The sequence below is a fragment of the Parambassis ranga genome, chromosome 9, assembly GCF_900634625.1.
Source record: "Parambassis ranga chromosome 9, fParRan2.1, whole genome shotgun sequence".
Taxonomy (NCBI): Eukaryota; Metazoa; Chordata; class Actinopteri; family Ambassidae; genus Parambassis; species Parambassis ranga.
The window spans coordinates 18,511,132-18,535,170 of NC_041030.1; the positions used below are offsets into that span (position 1 = coordinate 18,511,132).

General features: G+C 43.9%; 1 protein-coding gene across 5 annotated transcripts in view; it reads right to left on the reverse strand.

Annotated features, from left to right (window-relative positions):
• Positions 1-22,997, reverse strand: part of LOC114440780 (rho guanine nucleotide exchange factor 28-like) — a 26,919-nt gene extending 3,922 nt beyond the window's left edge. Inside the window, exons 1-27 of one of the 5 annotated variants that reach the window (XM_028413262.1) lie at positions 22,906-22,997; positions 22,561-22,670; positions 22,046-22,232; positions 19,741-19,924; positions 19,064-19,265; positions 18,852-18,927; positions 17,907-17,953; positions 17,409-17,490; positions 10,048-10,169; positions 9,566-9,948; positions 8,737-8,911; positions 8,174-8,285; positions 7,125-7,167; positions 5,803-5,892; positions 5,161-5,284; positions 4,315-4,459; positions 3,993-4,048; positions 2,961-3,018; positions 2,283-2,436; positions 1,928-2,052; positions 1,707-1,847; positions 1,370-1,620; positions 1,164-1,289; positions 942-1,059; positions 610-864; positions 458-534; positions 195-373 (exon numbers count right to left, since the gene is read on the reverse strand). In XM_028413262.1, the coding sequence (XP_028269063.1) occupies positions 195-373; positions 458-534; positions 610-864; positions 942-1,059; positions 1,164-1,289; positions 1,370-1,620; positions 1,707-1,847; positions 1,928-2,052; positions 2,283-2,436; positions 2,961-3,018; positions 3,993-4,048; positions 4,315-4,459; positions 5,161-5,284; positions 5,803-5,892; positions 7,125-7,167; positions 8,174-8,285; positions 8,737-8,911; positions 9,566-9,948; positions 10,048-10,169; positions 17,409-17,490; positions 17,907-17,953; positions 18,852-18,927; positions 19,064-19,265; positions 19,741-19,924; positions 22,046-22,232; positions 22,561-22,670; positions 22,906-22,927 (3,644 nt within the window). In that variant the 5' untranslated portion in view covers positions 22,928-22,997. Of the gene's footprint in view, positions 1-194; positions 374-457; positions 535-609; positions 865-941; positions 1,060-1,163; positions 1,290-1,369; positions 1,621-1,706; positions 1,848-1,927; positions 2,053-2,282; positions 2,437-2,960; positions 3,019-3,992; positions 4,049-4,314; positions 4,460-5,160; positions 5,285-5,802; positions 5,893-7,124; positions 7,168-8,173; positions 8,286-8,736; positions 8,912-9,565; positions 9,949-10,047; positions 10,170-14,189; positions 14,437-17,408; positions 17,525-17,906; positions 17,954-18,851; positions 18,928-19,063; positions 19,266-19,740; positions 19,925-22,045; positions 22,233-22,560; positions 22,671-22,905 lie in introns of those variants that run through there. The other 4 variants (XM_028413263.1, XM_028413266.1, XM_028413265.1 and 1 more) reach the window with 4 other exon arrangements.
• Positions 22,998-24,039: the final 1,042 nt, after the last annotated feature.

Sequence of the window (24,039 nt, forward strand, 5' to 3'; positions counted from 1 at the left end):
TGAAGTCACAGACCGCAGCTCGTCTTCAGGTAATGCGCATCCATGTGATTGGGAGGCGTGGCTTCGGGGTGAGCTCCGAGAGAAAGGGGCGTGTGTTTACTTTTGAAATCTGGATGACTCTCACTGAGTTTTCAAAATCTCCTACCCTACCTTTAACCAGACACACACATATTGATTGTAAACAGGATACACACCTCTCGACGGCTTGCCGTATGTGTCTCATCCATGCATTCCTCTCCTCTCTGCTGGTGGTGTGAACTTCGTACATCTCAGGCCCCACTGAGGAGGCAGAGATAAGGAACATCCCCCTCTCTTCATTGGCGACTTCTCTGACGATAAGTTTCTGCAGGGGGATAACTGGAGGCTTCTGGTCCTACAGCAGTGAACCAAATCAACTGGGTTAAGGGATGGAGAGAAATGAATGGACAGCTGGACAAGGTTTCAGACTGATGTTTACCACGGCAGCAAATATGAAGCGCTGGTCCTTCTCTTGTAGGAAAACCAGAACGTCGGTTAGCAGAAGAGCCAAAGTGTCTAAAAACAGAAAACACAAACTTAGAATGTTTGTCTCAAAACGTAGAAAAAATCCAAAGATGATCTCCCACACACCTTTCAGACGTCCTGTGGCAGTCTTCCAGTAGACCAGCCCTTTGTACTGCAGAGCCCTGTGCTTGCTGTGCAGGTCCTGTTTGCGAAACACTTTTCCGTTCTTAAGCTTGGCAAAGCTCTTGTTTTCCAGCCGGGCCAGCACTTCCTGTAGCTCCTGACATCTCTCATACCTACTCACAGTCGAGTCCACTTCTGCAATGATGTCACGGATCTGTGCCAAAGCGCTTGACAAGTCAGAGTGTTCCTGACTTCCCTCTGCAGACAGAAACAGTAGTTCCGTGTAAGAGAAGTAAGAAGGGGTGCTTTAAATGTGCTCGGACATGTAGACTCACCCTGAGTGTACTGTAGTATCCTCTCCAGCAGCACTGGGTACTTGGTGATACGCTGAGTTACGAGCAGGATGAATTCTGGGACTCCCCTCCGTCTGACCAGGGAGTTATTACTCTGTTGCTGTGATATGATCAGACAGAAAAAATGAGGCTCAAGTCCTGTGCTTTGCTTTTTGAATATCTTTGAGAAAAAACATCACAGTAAAAGGGCACAGGATGTCTCACTCTGACAAAGTTTTGAAGCTTCTTGTTCTGTTGCTGCAGTTCCTTAAAGACATTCACCGCCTCCATGTGATGACTGCAGAACTCTCCATAGACCTGCTTCATCTTCTCAGCATTTTCCTCTGAAAACTGGCAGACACCGCATCCAGATTCAGATCCCAGATATGTGTCAGTGTGCATTTTATGTGCATCCATCGAACTTAACCAACCTGCTGAAGCAGAATATCTCCAATCTGATGGATGAGGTAATTTTGTGGATTCTCAGGTTGTGTGGTGGCTTGTCGGCGTTCCTGCAGCGCTCTGAAGAGGCTCCTGTGAAAAAGCAGCAGGGGATCTAAGCACGGGAAGATCCGAGCCACGGAGTCCCAGTCCAGCTGCAGCTCTTCCAGCATGCCTCTCCTGAACACCTCCGACATAACCGTTAGGGTTTGGATGTGATGCAGCTCAGTCTGCATCAGTTCTGCAGGAAAGGCAGTGAAAGGTGTCTCACAGGCTGAAAAGAAATCTTTGTGGGCAAAAACATGGTAAAAAAAATGTTTTTCTCACCATAAATAACATCCTGTCGTTTGATGGTACGTCGGTCATGCTGCCTGCAGAAATCTGGGGTGACTGTTTGGCTCCAGGACTCGACCTCGAGTCCCAGCAGGTCAGCTGACAGGTCACTCAGCGGAGGAGCATCAGCAGCATCTACAGGAACAAAATCAATCAGTGATGTCTTATCACTCAATCACTGCGTGCACCTAATCTAGTAAGTCTGTCTTTCTCACCCTGTGAAGCAACTGGCGGGTCGGTGGATGGGGGCGTTGTTGGTGCAAGAATTCCCTCATCAGAGTTGTTAGTGCAAGCTGCCACCATGGACTCGCCGTCCGTCCCTGACGCATCACTCAGCCGCCTGCAGAGAAACAAGTAAACATGAGGCTTCAGTAGGCTGCGTCGAATAGCATAAATATAACCTGTAACTTTACATCTTTGTGCATTTGTTAGCTTGAAAGTGTTGTTTGAGATGTGCAACCTCGCCACCAGATGGCACTATACCCAACAGACTGGTCCTTTAAGGCAGGCTGGCTAATAGTAAAATTGCAGGATTCATTTATGGTAAATAAACATTTTTTTTGTATGTACCTGCTGTCAATGGAGATCGAGAGGCTTTTGGTGAGAGGAACGACTGTTTCTCTTTTATCTCTGGTCATCGTTGGAAGAGAGGACGAGGAGGAGGATGAGGAGGAGGAGGAAGAGGAGGATAAAATAGCAGTTGGAGTGTTGTCTTTCACAGAGTCTGAAGGGAAAGATCAGCAGGAGGCGGATTCAGTAACTTTGGAGGCTTTCCCACTCTACAAATAAATACTTCAACAGTTTGTTTAGTGTTCGGATGTTTTGTTTATATCTGTGGAGTCACTGACAGTAACAGGATCATAAAAGTGCGCGGAGGAGTGAGGCTGTAATCTTTCATTGTTTAACTGGGCACGCACTTCACAGTTATGATGACAGTTGTTGTAGTAATCAAAGCTGATTGTAGATGTCAGTGAAGACACAGAGCTCCACATAAAGAAATGTGCAAGAGAAAGCCCTGTACGCACACACACACACACACACACACACACACACTCTCCAGGCCAGATCCCCCACTGAGGTGGATTAAAAAGTAACTTTTTTCTTTACAGAAAGGGGAGGAGGGTGAGGTTGGGGGTGAGGAGCAATGACTTACTTAATCCACCACAGGATAAGGGAGGACAGGTGAAAACTAAATGAATGAAAGAGCCATGGGAGGACATTAGTAGTGTAGGTGGAGGGGTCACTCACTGTGTGGGAGGGACAAGGTCTTGCTTTTCATCAGTGGTGCATTCCTCTCCTGCGGCTTCTGGGGAAACACATAATCATATCAACATCAGCAGCTGTAAATGTGTTTGTGCTTAAAATACCAAAGTGATGAGGTGATGGATCCAGTAAACACTTACAAGTCCTTTATTCTAAGACAAAAATAAATAAATAAATAACAAATTAAAGAGAAAATGTCCCTCATATATTGTGGTTATGCAGCACCACTTTGTGATGTTCAACACATTCCAGGAGTGCTTTTGTCACCAAGTGATGGAATGTATGCTTCCTGTGGTACACACACACACACACACACACACTTCCTCTCAGCCCGCCTCACTGCTACACTGACTGATTTATTTATTTATTCTTGGGCATTTTGACAGAAAGGCAGAGTGTGTGTGTGTATAGGAAAGAAAGACGGAGACCAGACACAAAAGGTGGATTTAAAAAAACAAGGCAGCCACGCAGCACGTGTCCCAGAATATTTCAGATTCAGAGCAATCACAAAACTATGATGCATGTTTGGTTTCTATGTGCAATGTTGTAATGATTCTTCTGTATGCCGTATTTTTGTGAAAATGGGTCGAGGTTTGACAGTTGGTGGTGAACATGGATGTAAATAATGCATGCAAATGGTCAAGTGATGGGAGGAAACTAAATCACTGAAACCAGCAAGGCTCCATTAATTCAGGAGATTTGGTTCATTCATGCAGGAAAGGAGAAGATTTAAATGATCAAAGGTGTAGCTGGTGTTTAGTTCCCACTCAGGGAACCTACACTACATAAAATGTATTATGTGCATATGCCTAAAAGCTGGTATACTGCATAGATTCTGCAAAAAATCTTGATTTTTCTGGCACGTATTGTCTGCTTAAGTTGTTTATGATGAACACCAAGGTCTTTATTCTCCATCACAAACAGCAGTTTAGACTGACTGTCCCTTTAAATGAACTTTTTTCTTGTTGGTTTTGTTGGTTTTGAGATAAAAATGAGATGTATGATGTTGACTGTTACCTTTCCACAGGCTGCAACGGACTCTCTGCAGTTTTTATGGACGTTCAGGAAACAGTCTGCAGATCAAATCACAGTTAATTTCATAAGTTAACTGATAATAAACAGAATTACCACATCTCTGGATTCAGTGTCCAGATGCCTGTCAAACTGTCTTCTTCCTCCTGAGCAATGTTAACCTCAAAGAAAGAACACAACGGACTTCATGCCTTATACTATACACAAAACATCAAGGCAGCACGTGCAAAGACATTTATACAAACTGTAAACAGCGCGGCCACTGCAGGACATAAAGCAACAACAGTACTGACAGTGTAATACTTACTGGAGCACTGCAGCAGCTCCTTCCCAGAAACAGACTTATCACAGGCCACACAGAGAGCGGGACCAGATGGAGACACGGGGACGAACTGGTGCCCGTTAGCAGCTCCTGATTTCTCCTTCCCCTCTTTCACCTCTTTCCCCTTTACCTGAAGCCATAAATATTATTAGTTTACTCGCTGAGCTGACGTTTAGTGCAGTTAGTGGCACAATTTCATGTAAAAATAGTCAAAATAGTCAAAATAACTCATGGCTGCCAAACACACCTGTTAAAGTGAAGTTAGTAGAGATAAAGGGGCCTCTGAGTGAGCGTCTCTGTTTACTTTGTTAAGGTCCACAGGGACCACTGCTGTTATGGTGCTTTATCCATGGGGGGGTGGGGGGTGGGGGGGATTCCTCTGTGCATATGTGCAATAGAGCAATGTTTGTTTTCTTTGCTAGGAAGTCTAAGAGTTTGTTTTTTGACAGTTCACGTGCATTGTGTGTCTGTAAGTACATAGAAACACACGCACATGTGCTCATAGGATTAAGCATGTACCACAGAATGTGTTTTGGTTCCTCATGCTGTGTGGATGGGGGGGGGGGGGGGGGTTCTCCACATTATGTAAGGGAATATTTTCACTGTGTCCTGTTGCTAAGACCTGAAGAGAGGGAATTTTCTCCCTCTCCAAATAAAGGCAGCGTGCTCAGACAATGGACCCCCAGCACAGGAATTCTGACCCGGCCTGTCCAAGAGGTGGTAAAACCTTTTACTGTGCTACTTTACAAAAGCTTTTCAGCTTAGATATCCTCACTCATGTAGGGGAAATCCTAGCCAGCGGGAATCATTTGTGCCACCATGCTGCCTCACCTTGGTCTTGCTGCGAGTGCTGGACATCCTGTTCTTGAGGAAGCTGAAGGTCCGGCTGACTTTGTACTTCTCTGACTCGACCTTGGATGGGATTATGTACTTATCCCACTCCTCACCCTCGATCCTGTGTCAGTGTGAACATTTTAGTGAACATCACAATTCCTTTGCAATCACTTTGTCCTTTGTAAGACTGCGTTCGCTTTCGTTTCCAACATGCACACTCCATTTTAGATGAATAATTGTGTACGGTACACTGGTGTCATGCTGGAATGAAAGAATGTCCAGACAGTCTTTCAGGACCCCTGGTCTACAGATTATTACTCTTAGCAACATGCTTGGCATGCTTGGAAGTCACTATGGACTCTAGTGGATGCTATTTATAGTACAACCATGGCAAAACGCAATTAATAATGTGTCAACTATTTACAGCTTTTGCTAGTTACACCGGGCATTCTAGGTGAAAGGCAAACAATGACACAACATGAAGACATGCGAACCTACAAACCTACGCGGTGTTAATGCAATCTGCAGAAAAGAAATCCACATGGTTAATGGATGAGCTGGGGAATGGATTTTACGGCGGGGTTAGGATGGGTTAAGCCACACATGCATGGCTGTGAGGCCGTTCTGGTGAAAACATACTCTTTGAGGAACTCTGTGAGGGTGAGGTGTTGGAGCGACGCGCTGCTCTCCTCCTCTGCTGACTGGGCCCGCTTACGGAAACCCAAAACCCTGCATGGATATAAAACACCTCAGACCAGGTTGTAGCGTTTCTGCTCATCAGCTGACTCAGTTTGATAATAAAGTTTGTGCGACCTACGATTAGATTCTACAAACCAAGTCTGGGACTATTGTGAATTATGAAGGCTATGTTTTTACATACTGCTTAACCTGAGAATGTATGTTTTTTTCCAGTGTCCTGCAGTGCTGTTTATCCATATTGATTGTTTTTGTGTGAGTTGACTACATGTGTTAACATTAACACTGAGATTTATGCTCGGAATGTTTTATGCTCGGTATTTATTACAGAAAAACACCTGGGAACCTGTGCAGAAGGTGGCATGTGTAAATCCAGCACATTGATACGGTAGTTTAAATGCAAATAGATCCAAATAAAACTCCTCTCACAGCATGTCTTGAGGACTTTCTTGGGAAACTGGGTCATGATTACTGGAAAGCCACATTCCTACCTCAACCAGAGTGCTCTCTAGTTCCATGAAATTGAAAAGAAAGTCAGCCATCTCTACAGCCAGTGTATCAAAACAATCCAGATGGATAAACAGCACTGCAGGCTACAGGGAAAAAAATGGATACTACTAATTTTGGGGTGAACTGTACCTTTAAGATGGCTCTGATCAGACTAGTGTAATATTAATTAATATTAATTAATTAATTAATGTGATTGATTCTACTGAAATAATCTGACATGATAATTGAATTGCTTAATATGATCTTCTACAATGTTTCCTCTGTTAGCAATGCATGGTTATTAGCAAAGAAAACACATTAGCACATGATGAACGTATGAGGCAATGGAATGACATGAATAAATGAATGTGAAGATGTTATTCTGAGCCATTGTAAAATCTATATCCAAGATAAACGCTTCAATATGTGCATACTACAAATTCAGTCTCACTGATGTGGTCTAGAAATTAGCAAGCAGTTTCTTGAGGTCTGACATCCAAGAAAGCCCTGTTTACTCAGGAGTTATTTTGAGGTTGCAATCACAGAGAATATATACCGGCCCCCGGCCACGCAGCAGGAAGTATGACACATCCTGCGCAGTCAGACCCCAACCACAGGTTTAACACTAGAGACACACACACACACACTAAAACACTGACAGGCTCCAACGACTGGTCAACACCAATGCCTAAAAAAGGATGAACATCCGAGCGGGACCCTACACAGCTGAGTGGATCGTGTCTGAGCTCTTTTTTTTTTTTTTTTTTTTTTTTTACCTCTTTTCTCGGGGAGTCTCAGTCAGGTTGAATGCTCTCTGCTCTGTAATGTAGAGGACAAACAAATATAGTGAATACATGTCGGTACAGGTGAGGCATTCTGACTGGATTCAGGTTAAAGATCACTCATTCCCAGAAGCAAACAGAAGGATCACTGGAAAGAAGAAGTCTGGATGCAGCAAACCTCTACAGAGAAAAAGCAAACACGGCGGAGAGTTCGTCTTGAAAAACCAGATGACAGAGAAGATGGAAAAAATAATAATAAAAAAAAAACCCAGAGGGAAACAAAACCCATAACAGAGTAGAAACAACTCTTCCCACAGATGATCTATTGGAGTTGAGCATTTTTCCAAAGCCTCAGTCCTCTAGTTGTCAGTCATTATATAATAAAAATGAGTTTTTGGATGACTATTGTTTGGAGAAAAGTCTGTTTTTAATCACTGGTTGATTTGAAAATAATAATAAATATGTTTTAAACTGAGACAATGGACCAAGAATTTAATTGCACCACACAGATACAGAGCTGCACAATTTGGGCAACATCTTTTCATTTGGGGACAAAGTGCAGCAACACGATCAAAATATTCGTATAATATACTTTTTATTGGAGATCATAAAAAGTTGCCGTTTCATTGTGCAGCTCTTGTTAGCCACCCGTCTGTCCCATGGTTGACCAGAAAGAGAAAAAAAAGAGAAAAATGCTTTCACCGACCACTGACGCTGTTCTTTTACTTACTAACTTGGTTGAGACGAGAGAGGGATTTAGAAAGAGATAAAGCCTGAAGCAGAGAACGGCCGCTGCTGCTGAAAGCACCATCTACACAGGACAAAACCGCGGCCTCAATAAAACCGCATTTACTCACACCCTCATGAGCGGCACTGTATCAAAACAGAGCTGACACTAAACACACATATACTTTATTGAGCTTCCGCTGATTTATGACACCTGGTCTGGTCTCTCTCCGTCAGACATGTGGCACATTTGTCTATTCAGCTGACTCTTGGGAACACAAAGGTCTCAGGGCAAAAGGGGGTCAAAGTTCACTCACCTTCTGCCAGATCAGTGATAGTTGCGTCTCGGTTTAGCAGCGGTCGTGAAGGCCTGGCTTTAGGGGAGGAGTAGGAGTAGGAGCGCAGACGGACCTCAGCTTCCTCCGGGTGCTGGATGAGAAAGACAAACCAGGAAGAAGAATCAGACCAGATCGAGAGATCAGAAGGTCAGTGTGAAAGAGAAAATTGGAGAGCAGCAGAGTGGCCCTCATTATTGATCTGTTGACTATGTGAGTCTATCAATGATTGTCTATGCAATGATTGGGTACTAGAAGCACATTTTTAGTGTTTTATGAAGACTTCTGAGACCCAGATGACCCAGAGAAGTAGGCACTTAATGTGGATCCAGCTGCTGGTGGTGAACCAGAGGGGGAGTTTCTGCGAGCAAATTCTGTCCCCAGCTCAGAAACGTTTCCACATGAACAGAGGCTATAGTCCTTGAAAGTAGTGTTTGATTAAAGGCTGCATGTCATCCCACTCTCTTTACTCTTATGTCAACAATCCATTAAAGGCATAAATAAATGCCCCAAATTCTCCACAAACACAGAGGCGTGGGGTGTACCTTGGCGGCCGTGTGTGTGCTGTCAGAGAGTGTGCGATTAAAGTCTGGTGACGTGTCGAATGAGTCCCTCTCCTCTCCCAAGCTGGACCGCAGAATGGACTGCTGCTTTAACGAGGAGCAGGGGTACGAGTGTCCCAGTACATCCTCTTCTCCGCTGTCACACTCCAGACTGGGACTGTTTAAGCACACAGACACAGAGGTTATGATTCTGCAGTATCTGCGTTATTATTTTGTATTAAGAACACACACACTAGATAAACACACTGTTCAGACTCCAGATCAAACTACATAATCATATTCAGATTTGTTCTGATTAAATTAAGTCTTGAAGCATCAGGATGTGACCAGCTGGTGGAAAGCTCAGTAGGGAGGAAGCAGATTTATATTCTACACTTCTAAACTTGACAAGATATTATGCAGGTTTATAATGAGCCACCTAATCAAAGCTGATGATCTCCATGACCCAAATGTTCACAATGGACAGTTATCTAGGACACATCTAAACACCATGTGGCTTTTTGACGGCTTATGTCAGATCCTGCAGCTCTGAGGAAACTGGAAGGAATGCTCAGCAACACAAACAACTCGATTGTATTCAAGCTTCCTGTGCGTTATACACCTTAGCTGACTAATGTCAACAATACTGCAATTCCTAACAGGTCATACTCTGTTTGCTTTTTAGGATTGTTTGTTAAATTAATGCTGATTTTAATATTCTGCTGCACTGATTTTGTTTTTTAGTGAGTTAAGGAGATTGTTACCAATGGAAAGTGTACGTTTGTGTCATAAATATCATAGTCTATGGATTCTTTTTAGAAGAAAGTCCTACCTCAGGCCCCGGTTAGTCTCTTTCAAGCTGCAACCTCTCCGATTCAAAGCTGGCGAGACTGGCGAGCATGTCTGCGTGTGACGCCTCTGTGCTCCCTCAAACAAACGGAGGGCGGACGCCAGGGGAGAGGAAGGAAAAGACGGTGAGGAAGTGAAGGGAGAAGGGGGAGAGATACGAGGGGATGGCTCCCTGTGACTCTCCGGGCCAGGGCCTTGGATTCGCCTCTGCCCACTGTGGGGTGAGGACGGGTGCTGGTTCTGGGAGCAGTTGCCTAAATCAGGGGGAGTCGTGGGTGAGGAACTCCAGCAGGAGCTGCCAACATGTGACCCAGGACTGACCTCCTTCTCCCCTGGAGAGCGGTACTTAATGTCAGCGTCGTCCACCTGGAACAGAAAGAAGCTGTTTCACCAAATACTCCTTGACATAATGTTATAAACTATATTTATGGATTTTTCACTTCATAGGAAGAAATATTGCCTTACCTGGTCCACCAGCATGGCATTGGCGTACACTTGGTCTTTACCGTGGATCATTGCTGACAGTCTGGCAGCTGCAGCCAGAGTCGGGGATGAGGCCTGGCTCTCCCGTATGGACTGGCTTTTCTCTACAGAAAGAGAAGGAGCCACAGAGAGAGAGAGAGAGAGAGAGAGAGAGGGGGGATTTTTCAATATTACATTTGGTTTCCACAGCAACACCAAATAACTTCTCACAAACACGGGAAGTGACATAGACATCCTGGGCAGTTGCATGTCATTGTTTAGGACCAAGAGTCTCTGTATGAGTGTGTGTGTGTGTGTGTGTGTGTGTGTGTGTGTGTGTGTGTATGTATGTGTGTGTCTGTCTGAATGGCTCTTTGCACACACACGTGAATGGGTGTGTGCATGGAGCTGTGAGTGGACATCTGTGGGCATGTTTCTTCCCCACCCAGGCTCCGATACAGCGGGTGAGTGGAAATAGCTCCTGGTGAGCACACAGTAGCATTGAGAGGAAGCCTTTGCAGCACAGTGGAGTCACTGTGAGCAGCAGTCTGCTTTCGCTGTTAAACAGGGGAAAACACTCCTGCTCCCAAAACACACACACACACACACACAGCTCCCTCTGGGATGTAGAACTGTTCAAAGCACACCCTTTCAACAACACAATTTCTTAGAGAGTAGAAAATAACCTTTGCACATAAACAAAGAAGCTACCAGTCACTGAGCAACAACCAACCCCTGAGGAGGCATTTACAGTCGAGTATTGTTTAAGTATAGTATCAGCACAAAGTAGAAGAACTGGACTGTAAAGCAAACAAGGACAGAAAAACTGTCTGAATGCTTACATATTTAAGTTACATCTACTGATGGCGATCATGTGAAGTGATCAAAAAGCACCGTCCGCCATTGAGTGGGGGTGTGATGCTAGCACTGTCACTGTATATTAGTTATACTGCTCCTAGAAGTGTTGCACTCTTTAAACAACAGTGATTTTTTTTCACTGTTGTGCAAGGAGATCTTGACCGAAAAAGCCAGAAAGCACGACATCAGCTTCATCTGAACCTCTTTGCCTGTCGGGCAAAACATAACTACATCACCAGATAATAAATAACACACTCGCTGTTCATAAATCAATCATCGCCCCCCCTCAGTGGAGCTTCTGAATATGTAAACTCAGCAGCTGACAAATTACTGTAGACTATGAAGTTTACTATTGAATGAGAGATTTCAGGATTTAAAAAAAAATCACATTAGCAGCCTGTGCAGCACTTGTCACACTAACCAGAAGAGGCAGCCTCATTAGCTCAGTTATTATTATTATGCTCCTAATGAAGGCCTCACCTCTCGATGGCCAAGCTAAGCCGTGCTTCCAGCGATACCAGCGGGGCAAAAACATGTTTCTGGCACCGCTGCCTTCACCTCAACCCCTGGAGCAGTTATTAAAACGAGCCTCAACGCTCTTCTTTAAAAACAAATCCATAGTTTATCCATCACTTCCAGGCTGCCAGCACCACAGAGAAGAAGAAGAGACGTCCAGCATTTGTAACAGGGAATAAATCAGACCAACAATTGGCTGTGCTTCCTGTAGGCGGCAAGTCCAATAAATCTGAGAGGCAAGAGGGAGGCAAGGAGACATTGATGAGGACACCAGATGATTCCTGTTACATCCACATCAGCTATAAATGAATTAAATCCACTGCAGGATATAGAGACACTGCTGAAGCCTCCAAAGATTTGATGGTATAGCTGCAAAATGTTACAACCTGCTGTCTTAGTTCAACATGAACACATTATACTGTCCATTAACTTGGATCCAAATCCAAAAAGTCACGTTAGACCTACTATAGACTAGTTTTGGTCCAACATCAAATCCACAGGGGCGCTTAGATCCTAAATTCGGGTCAGTCTGCTGGTGTTTGAAAGCAGATATGATTTCATATAAACCCACTTCAGGGACTTGACAAGCAGGCCTAATAGTTCAGGTTCTGGGCCAGGTCCAAAGCCACAGCTGGCTGCCATGGGCTCAATCATTCACACACCTCTGACCCATAAACACTGCCTCAGCGAACATTACTGTCAGCCAGTGTGATCTGTGTTTAACATTAGTTAACTGGGGGAATAATAGAGAAGCAGAGAGTTCATATTACGACCAAACTGGAGCTCCACGAAATCAATCTTTCTACCAGAGAAGCTATCTTTATCGCTGAGACAGAGAAAAGCCGTCCCCACTTGAAAGAGTTTTTTTAGAAACACAGAGCAGTGTGTGGGGCTATTTATGTAGCGTTTTTGCTCACAGAAGGTATATTTGGAGTGATGTGATATTCAGAGCATGTCCCTGAGTGAGAGCCAACCCTATACAGTAGCTGGTGCCTGGAGTAGCAGCAAAGAGAAAAAAGAGGGACCGCGAGCTCTGTATAGAAGTCAGACAAAGACCGCAGTCAGTGCCAGGTTTCCAGACCAGGGCAGTTTAACACGGAGAGTGACCCTTCAACCTATGAACACCCATGGGAGAGAGGGATCGAGGAAGGCAGGATGGAGAGGGGGAGGCAGGGCTATCACAAGGGCTCCTTCTCAAGGCTCACTCCCTTTAGAGGCTGTACGGCAAAACAAAATATTAAGGACACATAATCATGGCTATTAATAGTATAAACACCTATGTAGGCCTGTTTATTATCAGTATGAAAGGTTATTTTTTCATGCTGTCCTTTCTCTTATGGGGGTTTTCAAGCTCCACAGAAAACAACTGTCACTGGAGAGAGATGAGAGAAAATTAGGATCAGAATAAAATAACAAGCCGAGTCTAAAAGAAGCACAACAGAGCCTGTTATTGCCTTATAAAGATGGAGAGATAATTATTCTGTGTTCAAGACAGTTAAATCATTAAAGCAATTGTCCACCAAAATCCACAAACTCTCTCTCTCTCTCTCTGAGTTATGACACCTGCGGTCAAGCATCCCGGTCCAAGCATCACATTCCCATTGTGTTTACATTTGAATGTGTCACCCTGCCTGAGAGATCCAGGAAGAAGTAAAGCCAGAGTGAGCAGTGAGCAGTCCTCCGAGCTATAAGAAATAAACTTGTGGTTGTGGCTGTGCACACCTGAAATCACATCTCTCTGAGCAGGTGCATTGTTACAACAGAGCTGCCATCTAAAAATGTCTGAATCCACTTGAAGGCATGCATATTATGGCCCAGTCTAAGAAGTTTATGCAGCAGCACCGCTGTCTGTGCTCTTCGGTGGAGGATCGCAGACAGTCTGTGTGTAGAAAATCTGCAGACGTCAATCACAATTAAGAAGCAATAACATGGATAATCTTGCAGAGGTTTATGGTGAAAGATGAGGAAAAGATCACTGGAGCTGAGCCATGACACAGCCATGGCAGTAACTGGATCTTCCTCTGTGTGTGTGTCTCTCTCTCTCTCCTCCTAACAAACACACAGTCAATGAACTGTTTAACCACTCTGGTTTAACTCTACACTACTACCAACATCAGTGATCCCGCATGAATAGCAATGACAGACTTGTACGCCAACTTAAAGCTGATTTCAGCTCAGTGTGCCATTATAAACTCTGTACTTAAGTGACACCTAAACAATACAACTGATTCAAGTCTTTGTGTTATAGGAAGATAAATACAGTACTAAGCAGCGGGCCTCTCTTTTTTGCACTGCACCCCAGCTGTCACAGGAGGAATCCTCCTCAGCGGGGCTCATTCATGCAAACAACAGTGTGGCCTCAAGATGTCGAAAAAACCACTCAATCAGCCTGGAGTGGACATCTGACATTCCCCAACATACTGTCAGATATCAGGTTACATCACTGGCAAACATGCAGTTATCTCACTGTGACTGCTGCAGTGGAGGCCTGCGAGTACAAATGTGTAATGGGAACAGTCTAATTTTAACTTTATTGTTCCACAGTGAATGGTGAAACATGTCTGCCAAGAGGATAGTTTGGAGACTTTCATTCGCCATTCTAACACAGAAGCTGTGTGTAAAAAAAACAAAAAAACACCCACATTCATCCCTTTAAAGGTCATATCAACACCAGAAACACAAATATAAGCAGGAATGGCCGAATTAAAATTCACACAGCTGCTGTTGTGATGCAAAAGACAACTCAACATCGTTAATGACCCCCATGTTACCTTTCTTTCCCATCTTCCTGCGCATCCTCATCTTAGGAAATGAAGGCCAGGAGTAGTTAAAAGGAGAGTCTGAGTCAGAATCCATAACTTTTGGCGTTGAAGAAAATCTTCATCCGAGCAGCTGGACGAGTTTGACAAATACTGGATATGAGCAGCGCGTTACGTTACATCCTTTCCCCTCAGGGCCGAACAGACTGCGGACTAGTCACAGCACTTTTTCCAGAGCTCTGCTGTAGACGCTCTGACACTTCAGGAGTGAGCAAGCATGTTCCCCTCGGTCTCCTCCTCTCCCCCAACCCCAGCCACCCCTCCCCCCCTTAAATCCTCCCCTTCCCCCCTCCACAACTATGAAACAACTGTCCAACAGAGCCGGGACTAAACCCTGACTTCTTCCTCTGATTTTTCTCTCTATCTATGCACTTTTTCCTGCCGTTCTCTGACTGTTCTCCTCAAATCTTAGCCAACTTCTGTCTCCCTTAGTCACTCATCCACCACACACAGGACGGACGGAGGGAGCCGGAGTGAGATCAACACATGGTGACAGGAGCAGGGGGGAGGAGGTATTGATGGCCGGAAAGAGTGACTGAAGGAGGGAGAGAAACAGAGATAGTCAAAGTCAAACATAGGAGTGACTTCAGAGCCTGCAATGAAGACAAACATGAGGGCAGACAGCTTAACGGAGGTGAGTCTCTCAGACATGGGAGAAATCATTAACTCTGTGAGTTCATGATTGTCTCAGATATATATGCCGGGCTGCAGAGCTGCACACTCCACACACTTCAAGGTACAAGCCATTCAGCCCAAATATGCTTCATGCCACATCTGAAGAGAGTCCTTCTCAGTCACTCCATTCTCTCTTTCTTTATATTTTAGCATGTCAAAGCCAAGCTGAGGGAGAAAAGAGGAGAAAAAGAGGGGGGCAGACTGCCAGGTCAGCAGCCTCACCATGGAGACAGCAGTGAGAGCTGCGGCTGTTCTCTTCTTCCATGTTGTTTCTTTCCTCCTTTTCCTGCTCTTGACAACCTCCAAGAGTGCGGTGCTCCACTTGCAGCGACAGAGATACAAGCAAAGTAAGGTGGTAAATGAGGTTTAAGAGACAAACTGCACAATGGCAACTGTGGAAACATGCATTTATAATGCACATAAATGAAGGAATGTGATAAAAACAGAGAGAAAAGAGGGGATGAGAAGCTCTTTGTAAGCAGAATATATGCAGACTTGGGAAAAAGAGGTACACTGTGAGTGACTATAGTTTCTGTGTGTGTGTATGTGTGCATGGGAAGGGGTGGTGGAGGGTGTTGGCACTGTACTGGTGAACATTAATGCTGCCTTTGTGGGGTCTGTGTGAGGTTTAATCCTTTTTTCCGTTCTCCAATTAGATCCCTCGGTCGGGGTCGGAGACTCTTGTTGGCGCTCCTGGCGTTGTACTTATCGTCTGTTGTCACCCTGCCAAACTATCCATATCATAAATCCCTTTCTCTTGCTCTCTTTCACTCTCATTTTTCCCCCATTACAAACACACACACACACACTTTTAACACTCCTTCACTCTCCTCTCCCTGGGGATCTCAACAAGCTGCTGGAAAACTACATTCAGCAAAGCCCTGGCAACCCCCATTCAGCCACAAACACCCCTTTTTATACTTCCCTATACCCCTTGCCCCCTTAGAGCGGTCTTCCCTGCTGCATTCTTCCTCTCAAACACACAAGTGAACACACACACACACATACAACAACCTCCTTCCTTTCTTCTGCTGTGGAGAGCAGGGCTCCTCAGGATGAAGTGGCCTTTGCTATTTGTTCACTAAAACTCACATTAAAATGCTGACCTGGGAGGATGGGATGGGGTGTGTAGGGCTGTGTGCGTGTGTGTGTATAGGTATTTAGGTGCAAGTGTGTGTTTTGGGTGGGGTATTTAAATACTGGGGGCATTAGGAGGGCAGACATAGGGGGAAAAGGGATAAGGAGGCAGAAAAAGGCCTGTCTTTTCTCCTTAATATTCAAATGTATTATATTTACATAGTAAACAGTATAAATCCCTTTCTGGCAATAACATATACAATTACAGGCAAGCCAGTGCAGTTGCAGTAAATTAAAGTGTAAAGAGGAAAGATGACATCAAGAGGGCAGAGGGAACATGACAGCTATGCTCCAAATTCCTCATCCCTTGCTGAGTCTCTGGCTACACAAGTTCTATCTGTCTATTTGATGACGCATTGGCTCGAGTTAAGCAGCCATATTGCATGTGTCAACAAACAGACTTGAAGCACAATATAAGCTTCACTATTCCATTTCTGTCGGTGGTCAGATTTAAGGGTCAGATGAGCTTTGTTGTCCCAGATTAAAGACATGTATAAAAAGTTGAGTCATTTCCAGTCTAAGCTTTGTGTTTTCATTCAAACATGCCATTGAGGGAGAAAACAGGTTTCAAATGACCAATATTATTTCATTTGAGCCACAAAAGGCTTAAAAAAAAGGGGTCAAACAAGGTCATCGGAGACTACCCAGCAAGTATAAAAATCCTCCACAGGCCAACACACACACACACATGCATACAGAGTACAAAATGTCTGAACCATTTAGGATGGAAAACTACACCAGCCGCAGGACGTTAAGATTGCAGATGTCCAGTGCCAACTGTTACAAAGCCCGAAGCCTCAGCTTGTAACCACAGCATTCTTACACTGAGGCATCAGTCTGCTCCACAGCACTTTCAGGCCAATTATTAACCCACAGGATGTTCCCACTCTCAAATGCTTCCCTTCCCGTCCAGAAGCAGAAGCCACCTTCACCCACCTAGTTTGTTTCTGCTCCCACTGGCACTGCTAGAGTTCTCTACATGTCTTATAAAAAAAAGACTGCTCCTCAGAGTCACAAAAACTATAAACACAGAATGACAAGACTCCAAAATCCCAGAGAGAGAGAGAGAGGAGAGGGGGAGGCAAGACAAGTCAGGGGCCTGAAATGTGAGCCTACAGTCAGACATAGCCATAATCGAGGATTAGAGCTGAATTCCCAGTTCTGTTCAGGAAAGGAAATGTTTCCGGCTGTTGGTTGGACTCACTTAATGATTGGAAGCTACATGAAACAGCACCTAAAACAACAATGATCAGTTTCAGTCTGCATAGAAAAATGATCTATAGCCGAGGCACTGCCAGCTCTAAAATTAAAACCATATCTAAAAACAGGCTTCTGTGAAAGACAGGAAGAAATCGTTACCAGAGTCAGACTCCTCTTCGTCCTCCTCATTCAGGCAAAACATCAGCGGCTCCTCGTAGTCCTCGGAGAAGAAACTGGGGACCTTTACCAAAACAGCATTTTCACAGTGAGACCAAACAGACTGACTAAGTACAAAAACACAACTGTTTGGCAAGTGTGTGAGACAGATCAATGAGGTAACCATCTGTATCACATTAAACCGGTCCTATTGGACGACCAGAATCATGTGCACATGCCACACCTCTCCAAACACACTTTTAACCTTTAACAAAGTCAGCCATTCAGTGGCGTGTTCAAGGTGCCAACTCCCGCACCTCAACAATAACAGAGAAACAATGTGGAGCATTGAGACTTGCTGCAGCCATGACCTCATTTTGCCACTAGCAGGTGCAAATATTCATTGAAAGTGAAGAGAGGTGTGAGTTTAAACTGGAATACAAGGCACAAAATTAGCCTTACATGTTCAGATTAATATGAAGTCAACTGTCTTCTACTTACATTTTCTTCAACAGCAGAGTCTCCTCCGTTTATATCAGAATACAGGGCTGAAAAAAAAGAGAGTAAACATATTCAGACAGCCATTAAACATCAAAAGAGGCTCAAAGTAAAGGCAGATGTTTGTCAGATTTTAACGATACCATGTAAAGTTTTATTTTTGTTTTCTTTTCATAACCTCAGGCGGATATTTACTGTGCTGCCTTGATTTCCTTTCTCTTCCTTTACCTACCGTCCCAGATCAAAGTGTGCAGCATGTGATCGTTTACCAGAAACAAAGCAGGGACACACACACAAATTAAACCTTTGGTTCAGGTTTGATTAGTGAAGTGGAGACAGGAAGTGGAAGAGGAAGTAATAACCATCCATAAAGGATTGATGAGATGGAGAAAAAAATGAGGAAACATAAACAAAATATAGCTTAGGACCATATAGGCATTATTTAAATACCAGAAAAATGACACTGACGGCTGTAATGTCAGCTCTAGCAAAGCTGGAGACAGTGGGACGGACAGAAAGAGAGAAAGAGGGGGTGTAATATTTTATGGATATTGATATGGATGCTGTGCAGACATTCATGCTGCACAGGAGGCCAAATCCTAAAGACTTTGTTAATCTCCTCTTTGTCCTCTAGCACCACCTGCAGGCTGAAGTTCATCAAGTGAAATGTACAAATAAAAAATAACAGCCTCTCAAAAGATTGGCAGAAAAAGCAGGTTTTTGGATGAACCTTCATTAAAGTTGCCATTATCATCTATAATTCAAAGCAGAAAATCTTTTCTTATGTTTTTGCCAAATATTTTTAGTAGCAGTAAAACTCCAGAAGAGGGCAGCCAATTGCATGTAACTACATTATCTCTACGTAACACACTGTTAGCAGATTATTGCAAGATGAAAGCCACGATTTAAGATTCAAATCCCATGAAAACAGACTGATTGTAGAGATACCGTTGTCTGCAGGATCGTCCAGGAGTTCTTCCTTCCCTAAGATGGTCTCCACATGTTCCCTTTTTAGTGCTTTGATCTAAAAAACAAAAGGAAAAGTACACTTTTGGTATGCTTATTTAAATTACGCAATTTATATTTGGGTTTATCAGTAGAAGAAAAAGGCTAAACAATGTTCCCCCCAGATTTTGTGGGTTAACACACTGGTGGCTCACCTCTCTGAGGAAATCCTCATCTCTGAGCCGGTCTCTGAGCAGCAGGATGTCGGCGTGCCGGCTCTCCTCTGAGCTCCACCTTAGGTTTTGTCGCACGGTCAGTGTTAGGTTCCTTGTGTCGTGACAGTACCTCAGCAAGCGGGACCGGTCTGCCCACACCTGGGAGAGACCAGCTGGAGGTGTGGCTAGAGGATTGGGTGGGCTGCAGCAAGACAGGAGTGTTAGTTTAGTCACAACACACAACAGGAGTCTGTAGGAACGCTTTTATTATAGAAGTGCAGAGAATATTTAGACACAAATGCAGTGCAGATGGAGGACTTGTTGTTTTTCAGGCCAAGTAAACAGAGCTGTAAAGCTGTGCTGAAGATTTATGGATACACGCTGAGCCTGATTGAGTCTGACAGGTAATACTGACGTGTGTTTAGCATTTTATGTCATCATAAAATCGGCCTTATCCAGTAAATTTGCAGCACTTCAGAAATCTAAAGAATGAAAATTATCTGGGCTAACAGCTTGTGTAAAACTGGGTTGCGTCTACATTTGAAGGAAAGCTCTCCCTCACTGTGTGTGTGTGTGTGTGTGTGTGTGGAAGCTGAATGCATAATGTTTCAGCGATAACAGTGATTCACTTGTCAGCGTGGAGGCTCGAAGCGAGCTGCTGGAGCTCATAATCTTACTGTGAGAGCAGCTCCAGGAGCTCAGTGTTGCCCGCTGTCTGTGCCAGCTGCAGTGGTGTGACTCCGTCCTCATTTGGCAGATTGGCAGCCATCAATCCGCCGGGCTGGCAAAGCAACAGCTCCGCAAGCCGACACAGACCCCAGCGCACAGCCAGGTGGAGGGGAGACTCTCTGGGGCTTTGCTCTGTAGAGGAGGAATAGAACGCCATAAAAAAAGATGATAATGGTGCAGAGATTAAAGCCTGCAGGGGGATCTAAGACGGCTGCAGAATAAAAGAGGGAAGTGGGATGAACATTTGTGGTGGAAGAAAAACAGGAAGAAACACGTTGAACCTCTATTCATGATTATTAATTGCCAATAATGAATTTCCCTTTCCTGCACAGCTGCTTCACTGACCCAGTTTAAGGCCATAAAAGCCTTTTAAAGTGGTGACAGGTTCTTGTTTCTGTGTCTTAGTGCACTCCTGGGAGAGAGCTGTATCCAGGTAATTGTACAGCACCAAAGCAACTAACACTGTTAACACAACTGCATTTGAACCTGTGGCATAAATTCACCCCCATTATAATCTTTGACTGTTTTAATTTGACTTTTAGACTAAAACTATTTACACTAATATAGATGATAAGTTCAGCTAAGCCTTCTTCTAAGAGGGATGGACAAACGTTTTTGTATGTTTGGAAATTACTTCGGTAAATTTCATCTAAAATATTGCAGCAGGTGAGATTCTCCTGCAACTCTAAATCATAACTAGAAAAGGGCATTTCCTGAAGAAAATGCAAGTTTGATTGCTGCAGCTGAAGCATTGCTTTGAATGCTGATGCGAAGGATTGCTCTGAATTGCTGGAGAATCAGAGCAATTCAGAGCTTTGTATGCCTCTGTGTGTCAGCCTGTCACCATGGTAACAGCAGAGGAGACCTCAAAAACCACTCCAACTTTGAGAGCCTGGCGTGCGGAAAAGATTCAGAATTAGAAAATTCTGAATACAAGTTTGATAGAGCAGCATCTAATGAGCGTTTTAAGACTAAAATGGAGTCTGTAGCTTGAAATTTGTAGGAGGAGATACATTTGGCAGATGACCCTCTTTGAAGGGCTCTCTCATAGACTCCCATGTTAAAAATGACACAGAAATTTCTTAATAGTTGAAAAATTATAATTTTTTGAAAAAAACTTGAAGTTGACCTGGAATGTCCTCTGTGGGATGAACATTTTGATAGTTGAATGGCTGAAATCGGTCAATGTATGCTGAAGATACGCTGCACCAAAAAACGTACGGAAGAATAAGAAAGATGAAAAAAGAAGCATATTTAGTTTGCAGCAATCAAACTAAATATGAAGACAAAAGGAGAAGTGAGTCACATTAACTGAGCTGAATAACAAGGAGTGTGTGACAGCTTGCACGAAGGTCTGACAGTCACCTGTTTTCAAACTGAGTTTTCAAGGCAACATGAGAGATGCTGTCAGACCTGAAAAACACTGCACTAATGCAGCAAAAATACAGCTACCTTTAAAATGACTTTCAATGACAAACACTGCACAAATATGGCCTCTGAGGTGTTTCACTGTATGCCATAGAAATTCATTTAACATACTGTGATACTGAGTCATGCAAGGACCTGCTGTATTCAAAAAGATTTCGCAAAATAAAACCATTTAACACGTTTAATGTCTGCATTTTACTTTCAGAAAGGTTTATAAAGAATACTGAATGCACTGTAAGATAACCGCCGACTGAGTTACATAAAGCATCGGCGATAGAGTGATGTCACAAGCCGAGTTATCAAATTAACTGCAGACATTCAGAAGGAGACGCTGCGATGAAACAGACTGCCATAACTACATTAGTGCTAAATCTAGTTTGTTATTTATGTAGGTGGCCCTACACTCAGATCACACAAACAGATGGTGGCATCTAGTAAACACAGTGGTCAGCACAGAAAGAAGACACACACTCACAAACACACAAACAGACACACGCCCTCAGATTCATCGGGCTCTGCCGAGGGCTACTTCCAGATGGAAAGGCTCTATTAACCACATTACTGGCTGCTTAATTGGATGTGATGAATTCGACAGAAACACACATGTGACCGTGTTCACTTCCGACTTCAGGCCGGTGAGCATGGAAAATGGGAATGATGGAGCAGAAAAAAAGAGGAGCAGAGGTGAAGAGTTCATGCTGGACTCAAGTTTTCATCAAGACAGTAAAGACTGTCCACTTATTTTACACTTAATAAAAAAAATGTTCTAAATTTCAAAACTAAAAAAAGATCTCTCTAGGCCAGAGAGCTTTCCTCTCCTCTCACCGTCTCCACTGTGGCTCCCCAGAACATTCCAGTTCTGTGGGATATCCAGGTTGGCCATGGCCAGAGCCACACGTCGATCCATGGTCCAGCGAGAGCTCTCCTGGCCCAGGTTGAAGAGGCTGCTCAGCTCCTTATGATCCGTGGAGCTCAGACAATGTCCATGGATTACCAGGTGCTCTGCCAGGTCCTGAGAGAAAGCCAGTCATGGATAAGATACAATCAGTGATACATTTTGTAATCTTTATTCAAACAGGCAGGGTCACCGAGTGCAAGCTTCCACACAGACTCGCTGCATCCTGCTCTGCTAGTAATTGGATGAAAGGGGATTCATATATCTCATTTTACAAGCGTCTCATGCACAGCTAGTTTGTCAGTCTCAGCATTAAAATAATGATTTTCAAGCACCAAAGAGTCTTCTGATCCATTCTGTTCTCTACTGTACATTATTTGACACATATGATATTGATGCTTTGCAGAAGAAGAACCATGCATGAAAGCTTTTTTGTGTTCTTCACCTGAGCGTCATCGTGAACATACTCTAATGAAGCCCCGCCCACCCAGGTGAGGGGTGTGGTGTTGGAGCACAGGTAGGCCTGGACAGAGACCACCTCAGCCAGGTTATGCCCTAAAGATACACAACAGAAGATGTCTGAGAATTTAGACACAAAGGCATTTTTCCAGGGAGACGGGCTGCCTGCTGCATGTCTCAACCTACACAGACTCAGAGGAGTTGACATATGTTTGATGGAGAGAGGCAGCAGATAAGACTCTGTGTCCCTCCAGACCCTTAAGAAAATGTGTTGGTCAGTATTAATGCATTAATATGGACATCGTATATAGAAACATGCATGCATTTTTACCAGGCACGATGAAGCAGAGCATGACATCACTCTGAGCCCTGGTGACATGGACCAGTGTGGATCCTTCCAGAACAATATAGACCTCTGCATCCTCTGGCACCGAGTCTAAACCCTCCAGCAATGCAAATACCTTTGCCTCGCCCTGAGATTAGGAAAAAAGTGAGAGAGGTTGAGAGAGGGGGGAGATAAAAGAAAAAAAAACAAAACAAAATCTCTCCATTTCAAAGCATTCAGGCTCATTTTTGAGTTCATCCTCATTCTGTGATGCAGCATTTCATGCATTTCTTTAAAGTACACCAAATCCCCCGAGAGCATTCCTCCTGAGGGTACAATAAAACACCCCCCCCCCCCCCTCAATAAAAACAGGAATGCCTAAGCGTCTACTCTAAAGACCTGCCCTGATCCTGACAGGCCAGAACACTTTAGACTTCTCATCTCTCTCAGAGTGAAACAGGGCACAACAGTGGCACTGATAAATACAGTGATTGGTATTAAAATACTTTCTGTAGGTCAGATGTGGGTGTACAAACATGTTAAATGTCAGACTGCTACACTGTAATCCTTTTCTGAAAAGGCCAAATCTGAGCTGTTCAGACTCCAGACACACTGATAAAAGCATCAAAATAAAAAGGGTAATGTATTCAAAAACAATCAACAATGCGGATTTGTGATTTTTTAATATTGGATGCTTTAAAAAAAAAAAATCTTCCAGGGAAAACCAGCCTGCCTTCCTCCACCTACCAGCAGTCACAAAGAAGGAAATCTATTGTAGAAGATATCAATTTGTCCACCTACAGTGGCCTCAATAGACCACTGAATTGAGGCCACAAGACAGCTCGCGTGGGTTATTCTTGGAAACATATCAAATGACTGACTGTGTGAGGCAGATGTAGAGGAGACAGGCTGATGGAAAAAGGACAGGAAAAATATAACGTGTACAAAATAAACATCGCAGATCAGTCTTAACATGTTCTTGAAGTCCTAATATCAAACATCCAGGTTCACTTTTTGAGTTTAAATCGTTCGTTCTATCCTCAGCTCCTCCTGTGCCCTTATTAAGTCTTCTCATGATTGACCAGCTGGTGACCACTAATGATGCCGTGGGCCATGAGATGAAATACTGAAGGAAGAAAG